General features: G+C 41.8%; 1 protein-coding gene across 1 annotated transcript in view; it reads right to left on the bottom strand.

Moving 5' to 3' along the window:
* Positions 1–20,987, bottom strand: part of XPNPEP2 (X-prolyl aminopeptidase 2) — a 472,549-nt gene that overhangs the window by 262,325 nt on the left and 189,237 nt on the right. Inside the window, exons 10-11 of the mRNA XM_078688442.1 lie at positions 16,045–16,240; positions 10,369–10,458 (exon numbers count right to left, since the gene is read on the bottom strand). Coding sequence (XP_078544568.1) covers positions 10,369–10,458; positions 16,045–16,240 — 286 coding nt within the window. The remainder of the gene's footprint in view (positions 1–10,368; positions 10,459–16,044; positions 16,241–20,987) is intronic.

Below are 20,987 nucleotides of genomic sequence, written 5' to 3'. Positions count from 1 at the left end.
AGGCCCTATTGGTTTAAAAGTATATAATGATATGACTAAACCTTGCTTTCCAGGTGATTTAAATGCATACGCTTTAGCCCTCCTCCACTTGGACCCGTACTTTACACCAAAAGTTTGTATTGGCATAACCAGATATACATTTTTTTCAAAGAAACAGATTAAGAATGAGACTGTTGATCAGTATGTTTCTGATCTTAAAATGTTGGCACTTGATTGTAAGTTTGCTGTTATACAAGATGACTTGATAAGAGATCAGGTAGTTCTGCATACTAGCAACACTGTTAAACAGGACAGACTTTGGGTAAATGTCGATGCGCCTTTGGATGATGTCCTCACCATTGTTCAAAAGGCAGAGATTTCTGGTAGATGTGACAATGTCCTTTAACAGGCCCACAATGCTAGTGAAGTGGTGGGTAAAGTGAGTGTTCCAAATGAAAGAAAGAAAGTTTTTCCTTCGGTTAAAGACAAACCTAAACCAAAATGTCAGCCTAAATGTTACAGATGCGTTAGTTTGGAGCATTTGGCCTATAGTAAAACTTGCCTTGCTATCAAGTATAAGGGTACAAATTGTGGTATCAAAGGCCATTTTGCCAAGGTTTGTAATAGAAGACGAACCAATGTAAGATTTGTATCTAATACGAATGAAACAGAAAATGATTACACTGCAAATGATGAAACTGAGGAGACCATTGGGGAGGTTGGTGGAATGGTAATGAATGTACGTGACAACTTAGTGCTCAATATTTGCGATGAATCTTGTAAAAAGAAACCTGTATGTTTGATGGAAATAGGCAGTGTAGAAATTAGAATTTATGCCGACTCAGGCTCCCCTTATACCATTATTAACGAACTTTGGCAATCATCTTTTGTGAAAGGCCAGTTGTTATAGCCTGATATACGACCTGAAGGATATGGAGGCGAGTCCATCGACCTTCTTGAATTTCGTTGGGTCACTTTCAGGTTTAAGGGGAGAGAATGCAGAGGCAAATTGTACATTGCTAAAACTGGTTCGCTTGTTTTAGGATGGTTTGACCAAAAACAATTACATATTATCTTTGACCCCAACAGTAATGAACAGGTTATTGTGGTTGATAAAGGAAGTACTGTAGGTGCTCAAATATTATCCCAGTTTCCCAGAGTTTTTAGCAAAGTTTTAGGGAATCTCCAGGGGTTTGAGCATAAAATTATTTTCAAGCAAGATGCTTCTCCCAAAGTACATCAATGCCCTAATATCCCTATATTAATGAGGAATGAGGTCTCAAAAGAGTTGGATAAACTGGTTTCTGCTACCATCATTGAGCCTATTGAAACTTCTGATTGGGTTCTCTAATTGTAGTGGCCAGACGGAGCAACGGTAACATTAGGTTCTGTGTGGATTTGAGGCATTTGAATAATAATATTGTGGTAGACAAATTTCTGTTACCCAAAATAAATGAAATGGTTACATGTCTTAATAATGCGAAATGGTTCTCCATGATAGATTTGTCGTCTGTATACCACCAGATCTCTCTGTCCCCTGAACCATGAAATTTACTTCTTTTGTCACCCCCTTTGGGTGTTTTCAATATAAGCGCATGCCATTCGGGTTAGCTTCGGCTGCCGCTGTTTATCAGCGCTTAATGGTCCAACTTTTCAACAAAGAACGTGGCGTCACTTTTTTTCAAAACTGTATTCTTGTTTTTGGTGCCAGTGAGGAGGAGCATGCTTCAAGGTTAAAAAGAGTTTTAAGCATTCTAGAAGATAAGGGACTTACTGTAGAACATTCCAAGTGCAAATTTGCACAAAGACTGTCTGTCTGTCAATGATATTTGGGTCATATCATTGAAGAGTATGACCAAAACCTACCCTTGTTTCGGCCATTTCAGGAGCTCCTGCACCTACCAGTAAGGATGATGTTCATTCCTTTTTAGGTATGGCTGAATTTTGTTCTAAGTATGTGCCCAACTTTGCAGAAAAAACATTTAACAATGGCAAGCTTCTTGAAAAGAACTGTACATATGTTTGGCCAGCTTTTGATTCGGTTTTACGGTTTCTAGATGAAACCTTTGTCGCTGAAGGTAATCCTTCATGCATTTTCAGTGATAATAATGTACAATTTTTGTCTGTTAAAGCTAAAACTTACTTTAAGAAACGTGGTATCACCCACAAAACCACTTCTCTCTACAACCCGAGTGGTAATGGAATGGTGGAAAGATTGAAAAGGGTCCAAAAAAGCACCATTCAGTTAGTGTTCAACAGTAACCTTGACTGGTCTACTCAAGTCGGTAAGACCATTTGGGCTTACCGTGTCACGTGCAATGATGCCATGGGATTCTCTCCTTTTGTACTCATGAGAGGTTGTAATCCTCGTTCTAAATTCACTCCTGCCTGGTTAGTTTCCTCTGAAGCTCAGCCCTGGCACAAAAGTGGAGTGTGTGCTTGCATGGAGTTTATGCACAATAAAAGCAAAGCGTACTATGATGCAACACATGGTACCAAAACACCTGTTATAGGTATCGGAGACTGGGTACATATCAAGAAACCAGGTTGGGTTCCTAAGAGTCAAAGCCCCTTTTCTGAACCAATTCAAGTGATTGAACTGTTACTAAATGCTGTGAGAGTAAGTGATGGAAAAGTTTGGAATTTAAACAGAATTGCTAGGAGCCACTCTTTTCCTTCTGAATAGATTGTTGATTATGATTGGATTTCTGATTACCTCAATGGTGATGTTGCTGGTGAGGTTGTTTCAGAGGACAGTCGTGTCAACCTTGATTCAGCTACTCCTTGCAGTAGCAGCAACACTAATGAAACTTTTGATGTTGTTTCTACTACTCCTACCAGTGGTGACATGCCTAACAATTTACAGCTATCTCAAGAGCCATCCTCCTCTACAGCTACACTTGATGAGAATGTTTCTTGTCATTCGTTGAGGAAAAGGATGGTTCAGTTTTGGTTGAAGGATTACATTGTCAGTAATAAATAAATGCTATTTAGATTTTTTTTAAATTATTTTAAATTATTTTTTTCTTTCCTCTTTTCATTTTCCTTCATTTTTGTGGGTGCTTTTTCCTCTCAAGAAGAAAGGGGGAAGTGTTGGTTTTTCATTCTTTATTAGAATTTATATGACGTAATCTTGTTCATGGAATTGCTCTATGTCAGTAAGATCTACCTGATGGCATTAAGAATGTATTCCTTCAAGATTGTTCAGTTACTGTTTAAGACTAGAGCTGTGGTCATGCTGCCTGCAGCTCCTCAATGCCATTAAAGAATTCTTACTTAAATTGGATCCAGTGTACTTTGTAACAGAATCCCATCTCCCTGTTGTCCTCTATATGACACACTCCTCCTTTAAAAAAAAATCTGACTTTTAGTATATTGTTCAACAAAGATAGCTAATTCTTATCCCCTGGATGGATATCAGGTTTTCTGTACTCCAGTACCTATCTATACGAAGGAATGTAAAATGAATCCATTTCTTGAACAACATACACCACTGCAAAGTGACATTCTACCCTGCACTTCCACTTTATTTTACAGATAAAGATGTCAAGGCTGAGGCAGGTGATAAGGTGATTCGTCAACTATGACATAATTTCTCAGGACAGCTAGAGTTGGGGTTCCATGTTTAGGTTTTTTACAATATTCAGAATAATCAATTAAGAAAAGAAAAATAAATACATTAAACAGACACAATGGGGTAGATTACCAAAACAGTTCAATAAATCTCAGAATGCCACTCTTGATGGATTTACATCTATAGATTGAGTAGATTTCTACAGGGTTAAGTACATTTTCAGCCTGTAATAGGGAAAAGAAGACCCTCAGATTGCATGCAGATGAAGGCAAAAGAGGTTTCTTCACAGGAACAATTATTTTCTCTTTAAATAAAAAAGAGAGCTTTAAATGCTAATGCTTAAAATTTAATGTGCTTTCCATTTCAGGAATTTGCATGCAGGGTGAAGAATCTGCATGGCAATCTATGGCATGCTTGAATTTTCAGGACTCCTCTTTGGGATGTCCAAAAAGCCCCCCAAAAAAAGAAATCTAGTTACAACCGATGAGTAAACCACCATTGATAGACGATCAACATCTAAAAAAGGTTTTCGAATCAGACCCTATGAATATATACTTTGTGGCCTATAGAAGGAGTTATATTTAACAGTTAGTGGTTGTTAGAAATGTCAGCCTTAGGGTGGTTTCCTCCAAACTTTTTGCCTTCACCCCTCCTATTTCTGCTGATCTAATGTTTGCTGGCCTTAAGACTCTGCACAATTTACCGCTGCTATCCAGTAGTAAATGCTTGTGCTCACTTCCTAAAACAGGGTAGAATTAGCTTACACCCAATTGACATATTGATTTACTAGTAACTCACTAGTAAAGTGTCACAACTTGTGCCCAGGGCCTGTAATTGAAATGTTACTAGTGAGCCTGCAGCACTGATTGTGTCACCCACTTGAGTAGCCCTCTAAACTTTTCAGGTCTGCCATTGTAGCCTATGTGTACAGTTTTAAGTTGTCATTTTTATCTGGCAAAATAAACTTTTGCCAGGCCCAAACCTACCTTTTTAATACATATTTGTTCCCCCTAGGGTAGGCCCTGGAAAGTACAGAGGGCAGGGTGCAGTTTATTTGAAAAGATGAGCATGTATTTTTAAGTTTTACATGTCCTGGTAGTGAAAAACTCTTAAATTCATTTTTCACTACTGCATGGCCTACCTCTCACATAGGATAACATAGGAGTTGCTGTATTTCATTTAATAAGCTTTATCTTCCAAATGAGAACTGGTAAGCAGTTCATGTCTGAATACCCTGTGTCCTGCCTCCACACAAAGGGCTGCCAGGCCAGGAGAGGCAGGGAACCTGTGACCTTCACATGAAAACCTCTTGAAGCTTTATCCACTTCCACGGAGGCACCTGGTATAAATATTGGACCTCAGACACCAGCTCTTCAGTAAACTTCAAGACCTACGGACTCTGCCAGGAAGAAGGATTGCTGTGCTACTGAAAGAGCTGACACTCTGCTGCGCTGAAGGACTGCTGCCCTCCTGTGCCGATCTGCTGCCAGCTGCCCTCTTGCCTGGGTGAGAAGGAGTCGACCTGCATCTGTTGAACCCAGGACGCAAGAGGGACTCCAAGAGCTAGTTGGCTGGCTTCCTGACCAGAGCCTCAGGGACAAAAGGCTCCAACAACCATGAACCCAGCAACTGGACACTGCAGTCTTGGACTCTTGGAAGTGGGCCTGAAGGTGTTTTCCAAGCCCATCTGTTGATCTAGCAGACCCTAAGCATCTCCTCTGCTGCACAGCGCAACCCAGAGCAGAACGGACGTATCACCACTGCTGTGAGGATTCTCCCAGCACAAGGACTATGCATCAACTTCCCAGCACACATCGGAACCGCCGCTGCTAGATGCCTCCTCAAAGCAGGCCCTCGCATTAGCAATCTCTCGTTGGTGGTAGCCTCGACGACGACACAGGCTCTTGCATTGCAGCCTTGCAGCTACTCGGAACTGACGCATCGCCTCAACTGTGCGACGCATCCTTGATGCTGGACTTCGCATCGCAAGCCTTAGTCGATGAGATCCTCAACAATGAAGCAGAACCTTACATCGCAGCTTTGCTACTCCTCGGAACAGAAATATCGCCTCAACTTTGCGACACATCCTTGATGCTGGACTTCGTATTGCATCAGAAGCCCTAGTCAATGGGATCCTCAACAATGATGCAGAACCTTAAATCGCAGCTTTGCTGCTCATTGGAACCAATGCATCACCTCAGCTGCACGATGCATTCTCAGCACGGGGTCTTGCAATGCTCTGCAACCAGGATTTAAGTTACTCATGTTCAGTGGGCTTAACTGGGACCCCTTAGCCGGCCATTGCTTCATCACGATCGGCCTGAACTTGTGACTTTGTCCTGGTCTAGCACTACCAGAAATCTATAGTTGGTGCTTTGTGCTTTTTGGCCCAATTTTCACCTAAATCTTTAAACCTACATATTTCTGGTTCTATTGATTGGATTTTTGTCGTTTTGATCATTTTTTCTATCTACTCCATTTGTCTACTTTGGTGTGGGATCCTTTTTGTGCAGTGTTTTAATTTTGTTAATGTTTGAAGTGTTGCTCAAATACTTTACACATTGCCTCTGAGTTAAGCCTGACTGGTCTGTGCCAAGCTACCCGAGGATTGAGCACAGGTTAATTTAGGGTTTGCTTGTGACTTCACTCTTATGAGGATTGTGGTTCTTGTTTGAGCAGAGTTTCACCCCCCTCAACCTGTAATCCAATTTCTTACCGGGGTTCATTGCTTATTCATATAAGCAATTTTCTGAGATTTAGTTATAGCAATATTTAATACATTATATAACCGCTAGTTTGCAATCGACTTCATGCAAGTTTAGTTTGGTGTGTTTAAGTGTTAGGATTATAAGCACTTTTCGTTTTTTTTTAATGCATTGCCAATATATTTACTTAGAGAAAGAAAAAACATAGAAATTGATGCAAAACCTAAAAAATGAAATGTCATCAGTTATGTGAGCAACGCATGTATACCTCTGTCAAAAGCATCAACCACAATGTCAAAAGCATCAACCACAGCCTTACACGTGGTGTCACAGATGGCTCCCAACCAACATTATCGATGGCAGCAAGGGTGATATCAAATATATCACCATTGAAATCATTGATGACCTCCTTGAAGTCACTCAAGGATATTGTTGCTCACAGTCCACTGGACTAAATTTGGGGATCACACTCAGCGTCTCTACTCTGGAGGGAAATGAGGCAGGGGCCTGAGACTACTTTGCTGTGCTTAGCAGTCCCTCAGAGAATGGGTTTAGCCTTCGGCCTGGCCCTCTGCTGAGGTGCAAGGGATGCAGGGGCCAGAGCCTAAATTAGTTATGCTCAAAGGGCTCACTAGTCATGCCCATGCTGGAGTCATGAACACCCCTGCTTATTCGGGAACTGTAATTTGAGACTATACGTGCACATTTGGGAATTGCAGTGCATTCAAGGATGCAAGCTCCTTAGTGAAATCTTTTCACGCACATGCATGGTGATTAGAGTTCTCTGGTTGTGCATATTTGTTTGAGAATTGCAGAGTGGATTCGAGGTCATGCATCTGTGATGATGAGAAGGCTTCTTGAAAGCACATGTACAGTGAAGAACCATAGTGTTGGAAATTACCATCTTTTGCGTGGTACTCCCCCACATATTTGCCTGAACAGTTTTTGTTGGATCAGGACTCTACACAATTTACTATTGCTAACCAGTAAAAGTGTTGTGCTCTCCTTTAAAATATGCGGAAATTGGGATACATCTAGTTAGCACATTTAATTTACCTATAAGTCCTAAATATATGATACTTCATGTACCCAGGGCCAGCGATGGAATACGGTTTTTACTTTTTAGCTGGATCAGCTAAATAAGGTCAAATAACTTCAGAGAGGCTTACCCTTAGATATCCTTTTGGAGTTTTATCATAGTACTGTTGAAGAGCTAGGGCAATATTTAAAATAATGAATTCAGCAACCAAATCTCTTTTGAACTTTTTCATTTTATAACCACCTAATTTGGTGTAGGATTGATAGCCATAAACTGAAGTAAATATGTATAAGGCCCTGATTGCGAGTGTGGGGGTTAGTCCCAATCCCTGTGGAAACAGATGTTTGCACAGGAATTTTTATTATCAGGTGTGATCATTATCTTGCAGTTTTCCGACCTAATCAGAATCAGAGCCTTAACTGGCTCTAAGCATCAAATCTATAGCTGATAAATTGTGCAGAGGAGGGTGGAGCATTTACTGGGTGTGGAGGTTTCATCTTACTTTGACAGTAGAATCACTACTTACATCAGTTAAACATTGCCAGATATGACTCGGATGTTCCTTTACACTCATTTTTAGAAAACGGACACCACACTTCCTTTCCCCCCCCCAAACACTATGTCTTGACTATGAGTGCTCCAGAGAAAATTGCTATTTATCCCGCCCAATAAAATTGGACTCCCTCGAGTTCTGAATGTATCATGTTCGATCATTTGCATGTTCTGAGATTTTGGGATAGAATCTGTATGTTTTGTTGCTTGCTGCACCAAGCTAAATACCATACCCTTTCCCCCTTTTTAATTCCTATGGGTTTGGTGAGCTGAAAGGTAACAAAGAATGTTGCCTTTATTGCACCAGTAATTACTAAGGACAATAAATTCTCACAACTCAGAATTCCGACCCCTGCACAAAGAGGGGATGGTGCAGGCAGGGCCGGCTTTAGGATGGTGTGACCAGTACAGCCTCACCTGACGCTGAACTCGGGGGTCGGAGGGTGGGTGAGTGGGTAAGGGTTTAAAAGCACCTGCTTCAGAGTTCCTTGTATGTCAAACAGTATTCCTGAAACAATAAAAATGTCAAGATAACACTGGTGATTAATTTTCCTGCTGGAGAGAGATCGGAATTTTGTCTAGTGACAGTTTTGACTCATCATAAGTTGTGCAGAGGGGTAATATGCCTCCTACAAAGACCATGTAATATGCAGATGATGGAACTATATTTTATGTGGCTAGCTCACTGATAAACTACTTTTGTTACAGTGATCCTTGTTACTTGCAGTTCATAAGTTACAATCCTAATGTAGCAAAGTGACCTATGAAATGTCATCGAAGTGATGAATTCAAACTGCATGGTGTGAGGTTGAACGTTGTGTTTTCCCTCCTGTCTTTAATTATTCTAAAGTTGCTAAAACATATTTATTTTGTGGGGGTGAGGGGGGTGAGGGGGAGACATACATTATTAGTGAAGCCAAACCCAACCACTGTGGTACGTTTTAAATACTGAGTTTGTGCTTCTCCAGACCAAACACTCTTATAATATACTGCCTATTAGAATGGATGATGTGATTCCCACACCTTGTAACCCTCATTGTCTTATGTAACGTTTCTTATAGACTGATTCAGTGGGGTAACACAGGCCCCTGCAGCCCCCGAGGTGTGGCGGGGAAGCTCCAGAGGGCTCCCTCAGCACAATACTCTGGCCGGAGAGCCCCTGATTGAATCCAAAGGGGGCCCCTCAAGTTTTGTTACGCCAGTGGACTGATTTACACATGTATGACTAATTGTCTCTGTATAATGTGTATGTGATGTAAAGTGCTCTGACACTCTACACTGGTATAAGTGATGCAAACAAAAGAAATGCATGAAAGAGAGGGACTGTGGAGAGTGGTAGAGAGGCAATCCGTGGTGAAGTGGGTCATGGGGAGGGGGACATCCCAAAAATTGCTACAATGGGCACCACCAGCACTAAAGTCGGCACTTGGCGCAGGGGTCAATAAATTCCATTCCTCTCGTTATCAGGAGGATACCATTCCATAGTGCTTATAGTGTTTGGAAAATGGTTCATTTTGGGGTGTGCATCATAATGTGTACAGCAGATTCTCAAGATGGCTCAATATAGCTGAATGACTCAAAACGCAATATCATACTACTAGTACTCCTAAGACTACAGATATGAGACTGGTGAAAAGAAAAGCGGGTATAAATCTGCCAGAGTATGATATGCATGGGGACACCAAGTGTACCCAATAGTAAACGATGTATTAATGGACCGGGTGAAATGGGGCAATAAAGTGCTGAGAAATCAAAAGCGTTGGGAGAAAAGCAAGGGGATTGAATCTTTCAGACATATTCTCCAGCCAGCTAATCATGTTATGCAAATTGTACAGACTGCTGTCCTTAGCCAGGGTAGGTGTTGTGTTGCTTCATGGAATCCGTCGCCAAAAATGTTGTGTTGCTTCATGGTGCAGGAAAGAAGTCAATCCAACAACTGGAACCTTTTTTAGTCAAGTTTAATGGAAGGAAGCAACCTGGCATCCGACCACCTCGACAGCGCAGAACAACTGCCAACAATTGAGTGGCGTCCGCCTAACCTTCGGGAAAGGAATAAAGAACACAAACAGAGCGTGCACTGAAACTTACACAGGTAAGATTCCAACATAACAGTAGGCCTATAATTCCTCTGATTATTAGTGCATGAATTAGTGGGCGGGCGAGTTAGTGAGTACAAATATTTCTATGCCATGCTATGAAAAAAGATATTGCCTCTAGATAAGCTTCATGTTGAAAATCAATAAGATTGACACAAAAATGTTCAGCCTGTTTTCAAAAACTGTTCACCCGCTGTGCCCGACTTCAACAAGGTGCTGATGTAACATTTAAATCCAGCAGACATTCCAAAAGCGTTTAAAGTTGTGTTAACTCCGAGTAGGCTTCCATAATTCATTTTGAATGAAAACACTCAGTACAATATATATTTAAAAATACATACTTATATACAAACATTAATATATACACACAATAAAACAAAGCAATCCACGGCTAAACATTTAGAATTAGCGTGCAAAACTCACATGGGCTTGCCTCATGAGCTCCTGCTCTTCACTGTTCTTTACTGCTTTAGTGATCATCACTGGGGAAAATGTGTCAGTGAAGAGTTTTTCCTGCAAATAAATAAAATAATTTTAAGCAAATCAAAGGTGTACGTGTCTACATGAATGGAGATGTATTGCTCAAATGTACATCCAATCAGTTATCACACTTTTTCTATCAATAGAGATCTTTATACAGTTGTATCACAATAGATACAACTGTGCCAACCAAAAGAGACCTATCACTTGTCTTGATAAAGATGGATAATCATTAGAACCATCGAAACGCGTCAACGCTTTGAATAACACAATCTTTGGAAACAGCTCATCTCAGAGATAAGGACTATAGAGTCAACCCTGGGATTTGTATCTGAATTACAACTGGATGTGTCTTTTAATGACAAATCGTATTGTCTTTCTCCTGTCTCTCTGTTGAATGTTTGTCAGTTACATTGTGATCAAAATTTAGTTTCATTTTTTAACCTTCGTATTGTATTATGGGAATACAGTTTGAATGTATTGATGAATTTACTGCTCTTGCATGTGCAACTAGTTTTTATTGAGTAATTTTAATAATAGGAATTGTTTTTAATAAAGCTAGAATATTTGTACAAATAACCTCTAGTCTCAAAGGATATTTTTTGGCTAAGTGTTCCACAGTAAATAGCGATAATTTGTTGTTTCAACAATGTATGCACCTAGTAACAATAATTCCGCCAAGGGATTCTCTCCTAACTTACAGGTCCTCCATGAACCAGAACACAAGCAACCTAGTACCAAGTTTGGCCTGATTGAGGTTCTACAGTTGGGTGTAGCCTAGCTCGAGTGGCACTGAAGGCTTAAGACAGGATACCCATGCAGCATGTGGTGATATTTACCCAGTAAATTCTCAGTACTATAATTTCTACTCAAAACATAGTTACAGCTAAAATGTATGTTTTTATGAATGAAAACAAACATTTCTTTAGTCAGTCCAGGTAGTAAACCAGTCTTGCCCTATTGCCTTATTATCACATTTTCACACAAGCCCCCACTATGGGGTCCATTGGAGCAAGTGCATAGGCCCTGTTCTCCTGCTTCATCAGTGCAGAAGCGCTGATGCTGCCTGCCACTCATGTCTCTCCTTCACAGAGTGGCACTCATTTGGTCTCTCGCCCCTTTAGAAACTTGCTCAATTATATAGTGCAAATGTACACTTGACAAGAGTTGTGGTTTACTGTAAACCATCAACAAGCACATTCTTGGGCACACAAGAATAATAATAATAATAATAATAATAAAGGGGTTTATAAAGCGCATGGTGACGCCATCCCGGCGTGTCCCCGCGCTGTGGAGAGAGAGGCAGATGCTAGTGAGAGGCTGGAAACTAGAGAGTATACAGGTAGGTCTTCAGGAGCTTCCTAAATTTAGTTTCAGTGTCCGCTAGCCTGATATTCATTGGAAGAGAGTTCCATTTGTTGGCTGCCAACACACGAAAGGAGCGGCCTCCTATTCTTGCTTTTTTTATCCGGGGGATTTTAAGTAAGCCTGTTCCCCTAGAGCGAAGAGATCTATTAGGCTCATAGGTGATGGCTAGATCTGTCAGGTAAGGAGGGGCTTTGTGCGAGGTGATCCTATAGCACATTAAGAGCGCTTTGAATAAGATCCTCTTTTTTATTGGAAGCCAGTGTAGAGCCGCCAGGGTAGGTTTAGAGACTGCTCTTTTGGGTAATCTGAGGACCAGTCGTGCTGCCGTGTTTTGGAGCACTTGCAATCTCCTGATGTTCTTTTCCGTTGTTCCTAAAAGTAGCACATTGCCATAGTCTATTCGGGAGGTCACTAGGGCTTGGGTCATGGTTCGCCTGGCCTCTAGTGGAAGAAGGTCCAGAGTACGGTTAAGGGTCTTCAGAACCCCGAAGCATTTCCCTACTACTTTATGAACATGACCATCAAAAGAAAGTTTTGGATCAACCCAAATACCCAAGTTCTTTGCTTCCTTACAAGGAGTGGGTACAGGACCAAGGCAGGGTGGCCACCATTCTTTAGTCCAGCTAGCATCCTTTCCTCCTATCACTAAAACCTCTGTTTTAGAGCCATTTAGCTTCAGGCAGTGTTGGTTCATCCAACCTGCAAGATCCTGCATACAGGTTTTGAAGTTGGCAGCTGCTATGGTGGGCGCTTGGGACAGGGAAATAAGCAGTTGGGTATCGTCGGCGTAGGAGACTAATTCTATGCCGTACGATTGAACCACATCTGTCAACGGAGCCATGTAAAGATTGAACAGGGTGGGGCTCAGGGCAGAGCCCTGAGGCACCCCCTGTTCTAAGGCTATGCTATCTGAGAGGTAAGTACCTCTCTGAACCTGAAAGCAGAGGTCTATGAGGAACGCCCTCAGCCAACCCAGTGCCGCCTTGGTGACCCCGGCTTTGTTTAGACACTGTAGCAAGATGGAGTGTGCTACAGTGTCAAACGCGGCACTGAGGTCCAGCATAATAAGAGCCATGGTGTGACCCTCATCTGCTCCTGCCCGTAGAGTTTCGGTCGCTCTCAAAAGAGCTGTCTCTGTGGAGTAGCCCGTCCGAAAGCCAGATTGAGAGCTATGAAGAACATTATTAGATTCCAGATGAGCCATAAGTTGTTTATTAGCTATTTTTTCCACCACTTTCGCTAGGTAAGGCAGCAGAGAGATGGGTCGCAAGTTTTCCAGGGTGTCCTGGCTCACATTGGGTTTCTTTTTAATAGGGAGTACAATAGCCTTCTTCCACTCTTCAGGAAGACAGGCCGATGCAAAGGAGACTTGAAGCACATGTCTAAAGTATGGTTCCAATACTGTTAAACTTGCCCCTAGTACCTTAGGAGGAGCTGGATCACGGGGGGAGCCTGATTTGATACTTTTGCAGATGTTCGTGAGTATTGTAGGAGAGGGAACCGAAAAACACTGTAGACATGACTCTATGAGACTAGTTCCTTCAATTTCCGTAAAATCATGACCAGATGTCACATTTCCAGAAAAGTTGGCATAGATTTCAGTTATCTTCCCAGCAAAATATTTGGCAATTTTGTTGCACGTTTCCACAGAGTCAGTGTGGGACGTATTGCCCTTTTTTATATTGAGTTTTAATAGTCGGGCAGAAGTTGGTACGCCATTCCCGTTCTAGTTTTTTACAGGCGGATTTAGCTATCTGGAGTTCAGGAGTAAACCACGGGGTGGATTTCCTCACATTCTTAGATTTTTTCATGTTTCGAATAGGGGCAGTGCTTTCTAGGGCAGTTAAGATACGGTTCTGTAGTCGATTATATGCTGTTTCACAGTCTAGACCTCCTGGAGGTCCTCCTGTTTCGAGTGTTTTGATAAAAGTGTCTTGGGAGAAATTTTTCCATTTCCGATACCGATAGCGATGTTCGCAAGCTTTTTTAGGATCAGTCTCAGTCTCAATAGGTACTATGATGTTAAAACTTCAACACCTGAATCACCAATGCCATCAACCGAGTCACACTCATCAACCCAGCCAAAACTTGTAGATCCACCAAACAAACCAGCTGGTACACTCCAGAACTCCTCGCAGTGAAACGCAGCTACAAACAACTAAAAAGAAAATGGCGCACCAGCAGAGACGTAACAGAATGCGTCACCTTCAAAATAGCCCTCAACAATTACCACCATCAACTCAAAGATGCAAGAAAGAAGGGCCTTGCAGACCACTTCAAGGCCAGCGGCAACCAGACCAAGGAAATCTTCACCATCATCAGAGAGTTCTCCTGCCCTGCAGCCAGAGAAAACTCAATCCCACCCTCACAGGAACTCTGCAACGCTCTTGCAGATCACTTCCAAAATAAAATATCCACCATATACAAGAACTTCGACCCCCAACCCGCTGACCTCCTCAACCTCTGCACTCCCACGGAGACTGTCCCGACCACCAACTCACCACATGGAAACAACTCAGTTCACCCGACACTTCAGCCATAATGAACTTCATCCACTCAGGAGCAGCCCCTGACCCATGCCCCCACTGCTTCTTCATCCTCGGAAGCAACAAGATAAGCCACCAACTCACCACCCTCCTCAATAAATCCATCACCACAGCCATCTTTTCTGATGTTTGGAAACATGCGGAGGTCAGACATCTCCTCAAGAAACCCTCCTCAGACCCCAGCAATCTCTAGAACTACCACACAATCTTGCAGCTCCCGTTTTCAGCAAAAGTCCTGAGGAAGGCAATCAATCTTCAGGTCACCAAGCATCTGGGGAAAATCAACCTGCTAGACTCCTCCTAATCTGCTTTTAAGGTCAACCACAGCACTGAGACCGCACTTATTACTGCTGCAGATGACATCCGCACCCTAGTTGACAGAGTCAATTTGGCCACCTTGACCCTTCTCAACCTCTCCACAGCCTTTTACTCGATTTCCCACCGCACACTCATCGAAAACTGCACCGGATCAGAATGAAAAAAACACACTCAGATGGATGTCATCATTCCTCACTTGACGCACACAGACAATCCGTCTCTCCCCTTCACCTCGCAATCCAAGAGAACCATCTGCGGCGTCCCTCAAGGCTCATCTCTCTGACCGACCCTCTTCAACATCTACATGATGCTGCTAGCTGACATAGTCAGAACCCACGACATTAACATATACTATGCCAACGAAACCCAGCTAGTCCTCTCACTCACAGCAGACCTCACCACATCGAAGACCAACTTCCAAAGCTCCATAAAAAAGGTCACAGCCTGGATGAAGGACAACTGCCTGAAGCTCCACACGGACAAACCGAAGAGCTGATATTTGGCAACCACACCTCCATCTGGAACAACACCTAGTGGCGTGAACTGCTCAGTCCCACACCTATACCGAAAGACCACGTCGGCAACCTAAACATTATCTTAGACAGCAAACTCACTATGAAACAACAAATCAACACCGTCTCTGCGGCCTGCTTCCACACCCTCCACATGCTTTGAAGAATCGCACACACAACGTGCATCCGCCATAGCCACAGCGGAGGACACTTCTTTTCCCACCTCACCGCCAAGTACTGGAACATCCTTCCCCTCCACCTCCGAATATCTCCCTCACTGACAGACTTCAGAAAGAAACTCAATACCTGGTTCTTCGACTAAACCCTGCAGCCCAGGGCCTGGATACCCTCATGGGTGATAAGCCACGCTTTATAAGTACTGTTTGATTTGATTTGATTTGAAATGCATGCATCAATTCTTTAGATGAAACAAAGTATATGCCAAGCATGAACAAATTATTACAAAAACACGGTTCCTTTAAAAATATTCCTCAAGAGAGAATATTCGGTCAGAATAGTGTGCAATGAATAGAAGTGATGTGATTGGTTGGTGTCCATCCAGGGGACTGGATTTAGGAGTTTTAAAGCTTGGAGTGAAGGACTTGCAGAGTAATGATATTGCTCATTGGTGATGGTTTTCACTTAATCACAGATCAGATCTTCATTTTAAAACGTTGTTCATCAAACTTTCTGCCTTTGTCTTCCTAAAAACATTTATTTTAGCAATAATTGTGTCATAAAATGTACACCCAGCTCTAATTGTGAGAGGCGGTATACAATTATACAGCCATCTTTCCAACTGATGGCCTCCACATCCATAGTTTGGATGTCACAAAAAATCGACTCCTGCAGTACTGATAATAGGTGATATTTACCTTTGGGATAACTTCATAAAGTCCATATGATGTATATTCTTTGCCAATCCAGACTTTAACATTTCCTTTGGTGTAGTCCCTCACGCTTTCCCGAACATGACCATAATCTTGCAGCTGAACACACAGGGGTCCTGTGCAGTTTGTCTGAAGATATTCATGAATTTGGGGTGTGATGCGACTTTCATTGACGAACAGCCTATGACGAAAGAAAAAAGATAAATAACATTTCGACCACAGTATGCTAACGAACTATCCCCCATTTGCCGTTTTCTTAAATGGCGGGGCTATGATTTTAACAAACAGGCACCCATCTCTCCCTAATCTGAAGGTACTATCTGAATCTGGTAAAAACGTAAAACTGTAAAATGCATCTTTTATGAAAACCTCCTGTCTTTAATCTAGTTAAAATAATTTAGCAACACTTTCACTTGAACTGCTTTGCCTGTGTTTAAATCCTTGCTAAATAAAGGGAGAGCTGAATAGCATTTTCCTGTTACCTTTCAATTGGCCAAATGTGATTAAGGGGAGAGAAGTTTTATTTTTACGTTTAAGTTTCTCTACTGCCCGTCTCCCATTACCTTACAATGCTAAACATTCATTTATTCCTGCCCTTAAACTGTTCCTTTCAGACACGATTTAGATTAGATTAAAATACAATTAGATTTTTCTCACGAAGATTTGAATGGAATTGTGTAATCTCTGTGCTCCTCACACGTCTCACCTGGGTACACCTCACAAATACAATACATTAGCAGAAAGAAAGTAACTCTCCGGACTTCAGTCACAAAAGCAATCGTAAATGTACGTGCATGTGATACCTCCAGCTTTTGCTGCAAATTTCTTGCTTTTAATGAATTTACCAAGGTTTCAAAGAGTAAACCTGGGAAGCGGAAACAGTCACAGGTTCTCAGGAGTTCGTCCCTGTGTACTTCTATTTATTCACAAGTGGCGGCATTTCCACATGAATAAATATGTACAGCGTACACTTACACACAGGGAAGTGCCTCATATGAGTTTCATTTCACTCATTTTTACTCTACAGGGAAATATTTTTTCTCTCTGGAGAAACTTTTGAAATCTTTTATCCTCGTCACATTTCCATCTTAGAAACAGATTTACTCTATCCCTTGATAGAAGAAAATCCATTACCTTTTCCGAAGATGCACTGGCTAATAAAACATTTGTTAATGCCCACAACTTTGTTTTCGAACTTTCGTGGCATTCCTGCCCTGGACCAGCCATTGTTAGTGGAGTGATATTTTCCAATGACAGGAACAGTTCATTCATGGTCTCATCCTACGATGCGAGCTCAATGCGACAAGGACTCGGAGAGACATGAGGTATTGCTGTTTACAGTGCGTTATATTGTATTGCGGTATTTATATAGTGCTTACTACCTTATGTGGCGCACTAACTCGATTGCAAGCTATGCTATGTAGAGTGTGGTAGAAGAATGTTCTTTTTTTTACATTTTTTTATCCTATTTGGGAAGTGTCTCTACGCCATACATGATGACCAGCGAGGTGCAGTTATCCTGTTATGGGATTCAGCGCTTAGCAGTGGGGTGGATGAAGATGTGCCTGGGGTAGGCAAGTAGCTTTGGGCAGCTCTGAATGTCCCTGTACGGTTTTTCTCATGATCATAGTCTACTTAGCTAGCTATGCCAGCATGAAATTCTGTTTAAAGTTTTAGGTCCTGAGAAAGCATGATTAGAGCGAGAGATCTTAGGGAAATCGTCTAACATGGGATTAGTACTATCATTCCAAGCCGAACTGTCATTGTCAGATGTAAAGAAGAAGTAATATTGTGCAGCTAGTTGGGATCTGCAATAGTGGACTAGAACAGAGTCCTCTGATTGGCCAACAGTAAGCAAAAGAGCTCTTCAGTACGAGAGATGGCTCATATATTAGCCAGCACAGTATTCAGTGATAGACAAGACGAGTAGCAGATGTGTTTTGTCAGCATTAGAGGATTAGCCTCTAGTTGTGTGCTGATCACTGAGAGCTACTGTGAGGGAAGCAGTTTATTATATTATTATATAGTGTTGTTGTGCTACCTCAATGGGTAATAAAATCACATACCCGTTCTGGATCCATTCAGACTAGTATGCAAAACCTTAACTCAACCCTGAGCTGTGGCTTCGAACAGTCGGGCTTTGTCAAAGGAACAAGTGTAAACTATTTAAAAGTACCAAAACAGTTGAACAAGAAAGAAAGATGATACAAAAAAAACCAACACCAATTTATAAAAATAGCTCTTATTTTTATGAATTTTTATGCAAAAAAAACAAACAAAATCCACCTGAGTTTCCTGGAGATTTATATAATTAATCAAATAATACATCACTGCTTCACATTCAAATCACAAACAATCATTGGTAACTACCACTGTTGAGGTTACTTAAAAAGCCTTTGAAAACTTTTGTAAAGTTGAGTTCTACTATCTGGCCTGGTCTGGGCGACCAACTCTAGCAGGAAGTCACAAAGGCCAATAAAGCTTAGCTGAACAATTATTTTGCAGTCATAGCAGTCTCCAGTCCAGTTCAAAGGCTCGGTAGGTGAACTGCAGTAAACATCACTGGAGTGGTCCTGATGGAAGAGATACAGGATGCTCAATGATGCTGAGGAGGCTGATCTGATAACGGGGGTCTTCCTGGAGCCACCCCTCAGCCCACAAATATAGCGGTCTGACTTTTGCCACAGTGGTCGATGTTCCATAAAGTCCTGTTGAAGTCAGCCAAAAACCGGGGAACAACCTTTACAACAAAGGTTTTACAACGCGGTACTGTTACCACGCAACTTTTACAATGCAAGTCGTTACAACGACTTGCGCTGGGGGGCGCTCCAGGATAGTAAATAGTTTAATTTACTATCCAACTCCTTCCCTACTATCCACGGGGACTGGAGTTGGAATAGTAAATTAAAATATTTACTATCCAGCGCTCCCCAACGCAAGTCGTTGTAACGACTTGCGTTGTAAAAGTTGCGTAGTAACGGCACGCGTTGTAAAAGTACGCGTTGTAACGTCGTACATCCCCACAAACCAGTTGCTACTGGTCTGCTTGTCTCCAGTTACAGCTAAACTAGCAGTTCTCTTTAACAGAGGTTAATGTCCGGTTTTAGTGACCAAACTAGACTTAAATGACTCTTTCAGATCCAGCAGACTTGGGTGCAACTTTTGAGTGTCAGGACCAAGACAGGCTTATTGAGCATTTGTGGCCGTGTGGCTGGAACAGGAAAGCTGCCAACTGACTCTTGGAGTTACCCTTTTTGTCTGGGGCTCAGGGAAATCTTTCCTCGAGCAGGGCACCACAAGCACAGTCCTCTCTTTGTTGGGCCAGGGATCAGCAGGTGCAGTCTACTCTTTGGTGCAGTTTCTCTTTGCTGGATCCAGGAAACAGCAAGGCAGTCCATCGTGGTCCTCTCTCCAGTGCTATAATGATCTAGGGTATGGGTGCCAGGGGTGCCACTTTCATGCTCAGGATTTACCCTCTTGCCTGATCATGACTTTCTCCATAGTGTGGCATCCAGTGATTCCAGAATGCAATATTCTGCCCACCTTACAGGTGTAGCTATCTTAAGGGCTACCCTAATGTATGTGAATTAATGTGAAAACGAAAACTGAGAAACCACATAGGAGGAAATCAAATCATGGAAACAGTTTTCAGGACATACAAAAAAATGAAGGTAACATTTTACAGTAAAGATAATTTTAAGGAAAAATTCAAAATTATATAAAAATTGGGTAGTTTAGCTTCTGCTTAGTGAGGGTTTTTTGGGTTCTCGGTGAGTAATATTTAGGGGTGATGAAGGTTTTTAAGGGTTGGGATGTATGGAGTTTAGGTGTGGAAAGATATTTTTGCAGTTTAGGGATAGGCAGAGTTCATGTTTAGAACAGGGTTTGCATGGCTCAGGGATTGGTGGATTTTAGGAAGTAGCAAGGGTTTTTTAGTGATCCAGAAAGCTAGAATTCAGGGATGTTGAGGTGTGTTTAAGGTTCACAGGATAGTGAGGAGTTTTTAAAGTTCACGGATGTGTGGATTTGAGGGGTGGTAGGGTGTAGAAATTTGACTTGAGCATCAAGTCGGGTTTCTTTTCATACCGTGAAGCATCAACTTTAGTATTGCCATTCAGAAGTGACCACAGCTGAGGTGTCGGCGTGTAACCCTGTCCTCAACAGTGGGGCTACTAGTCTTTCTAGAGCGAAAATGACAATTTGGTTTTTTTGTTGTTAGGCTATATAAAAATACATGTTCTACTTTTTAATATACAGCGCTATGCTTAGGCCTGAATAGGCCTGCCTTAGGGGTGACTTATATATTTTTAAAAAGGGTCTGGACTTGGCCAATAGTTTGAATGGCAAAGTTGAGTTAGCGTTCGAAAAATGCTCTTCTAGCCAGCAATGGCAGTCTGGGAGTTTTGCTTTGTAACTCTTATGGTAACGCAAGAAGTGCTGCAGTCCACGAGGGACACGCAAACTTACAGCTGATCTGAAGTACATGTTTCAAGGGTTAAAGCACTGGCACTGAGTTCTGCCTGTTTAACAGAGCTCAGTGCACTCTCAGAGTTAAAAAAACATTATCATCAGTCCAAAACATTAGGGGTGATCATGCAAAAGAGGCACTTCCTTAAAATCATGGTGTTAATATAAGCACGGGCAAAAGGCACTAAATATGAATATGACATTACTATATAATACCCTTGCTAGGCATAGGTGAGTATTGTGCATAACACTCCAAGCAATTGGCTACATATATATGAAGAATGCAAGTGTTTGGTAATGGTAATTCAAATTTAAATTAGTAGAATTCCGAAATTGAGCTAATTGGGAATTTATGTAGCAGAATGTATTTCACTCTTGTCATTGCACCCTTGGTTGGATACATACTATACATATGGCATGGTTTCTATGTACATCATTTGTACTTTACACAATTTAAATGG

The sequence above is a fragment of the Lissotriton helveticus genome, chromosome 4_1 (genome assembly GCF_964261635.1).
Source record: "Lissotriton helveticus chromosome 4_1, aLisHel1.1, whole genome shotgun sequence".
Classification (NCBI taxonomy): domain Eukaryota; kingdom Metazoa; phylum Chordata; class Amphibia; order Caudata; family Salamandridae; genus Lissotriton; species Lissotriton helveticus.
The sequence above is the reverse complement of the archived record's forward strand: the minus strand, read 5'-3'. Positions and strand labels throughout refer to the sequence as shown.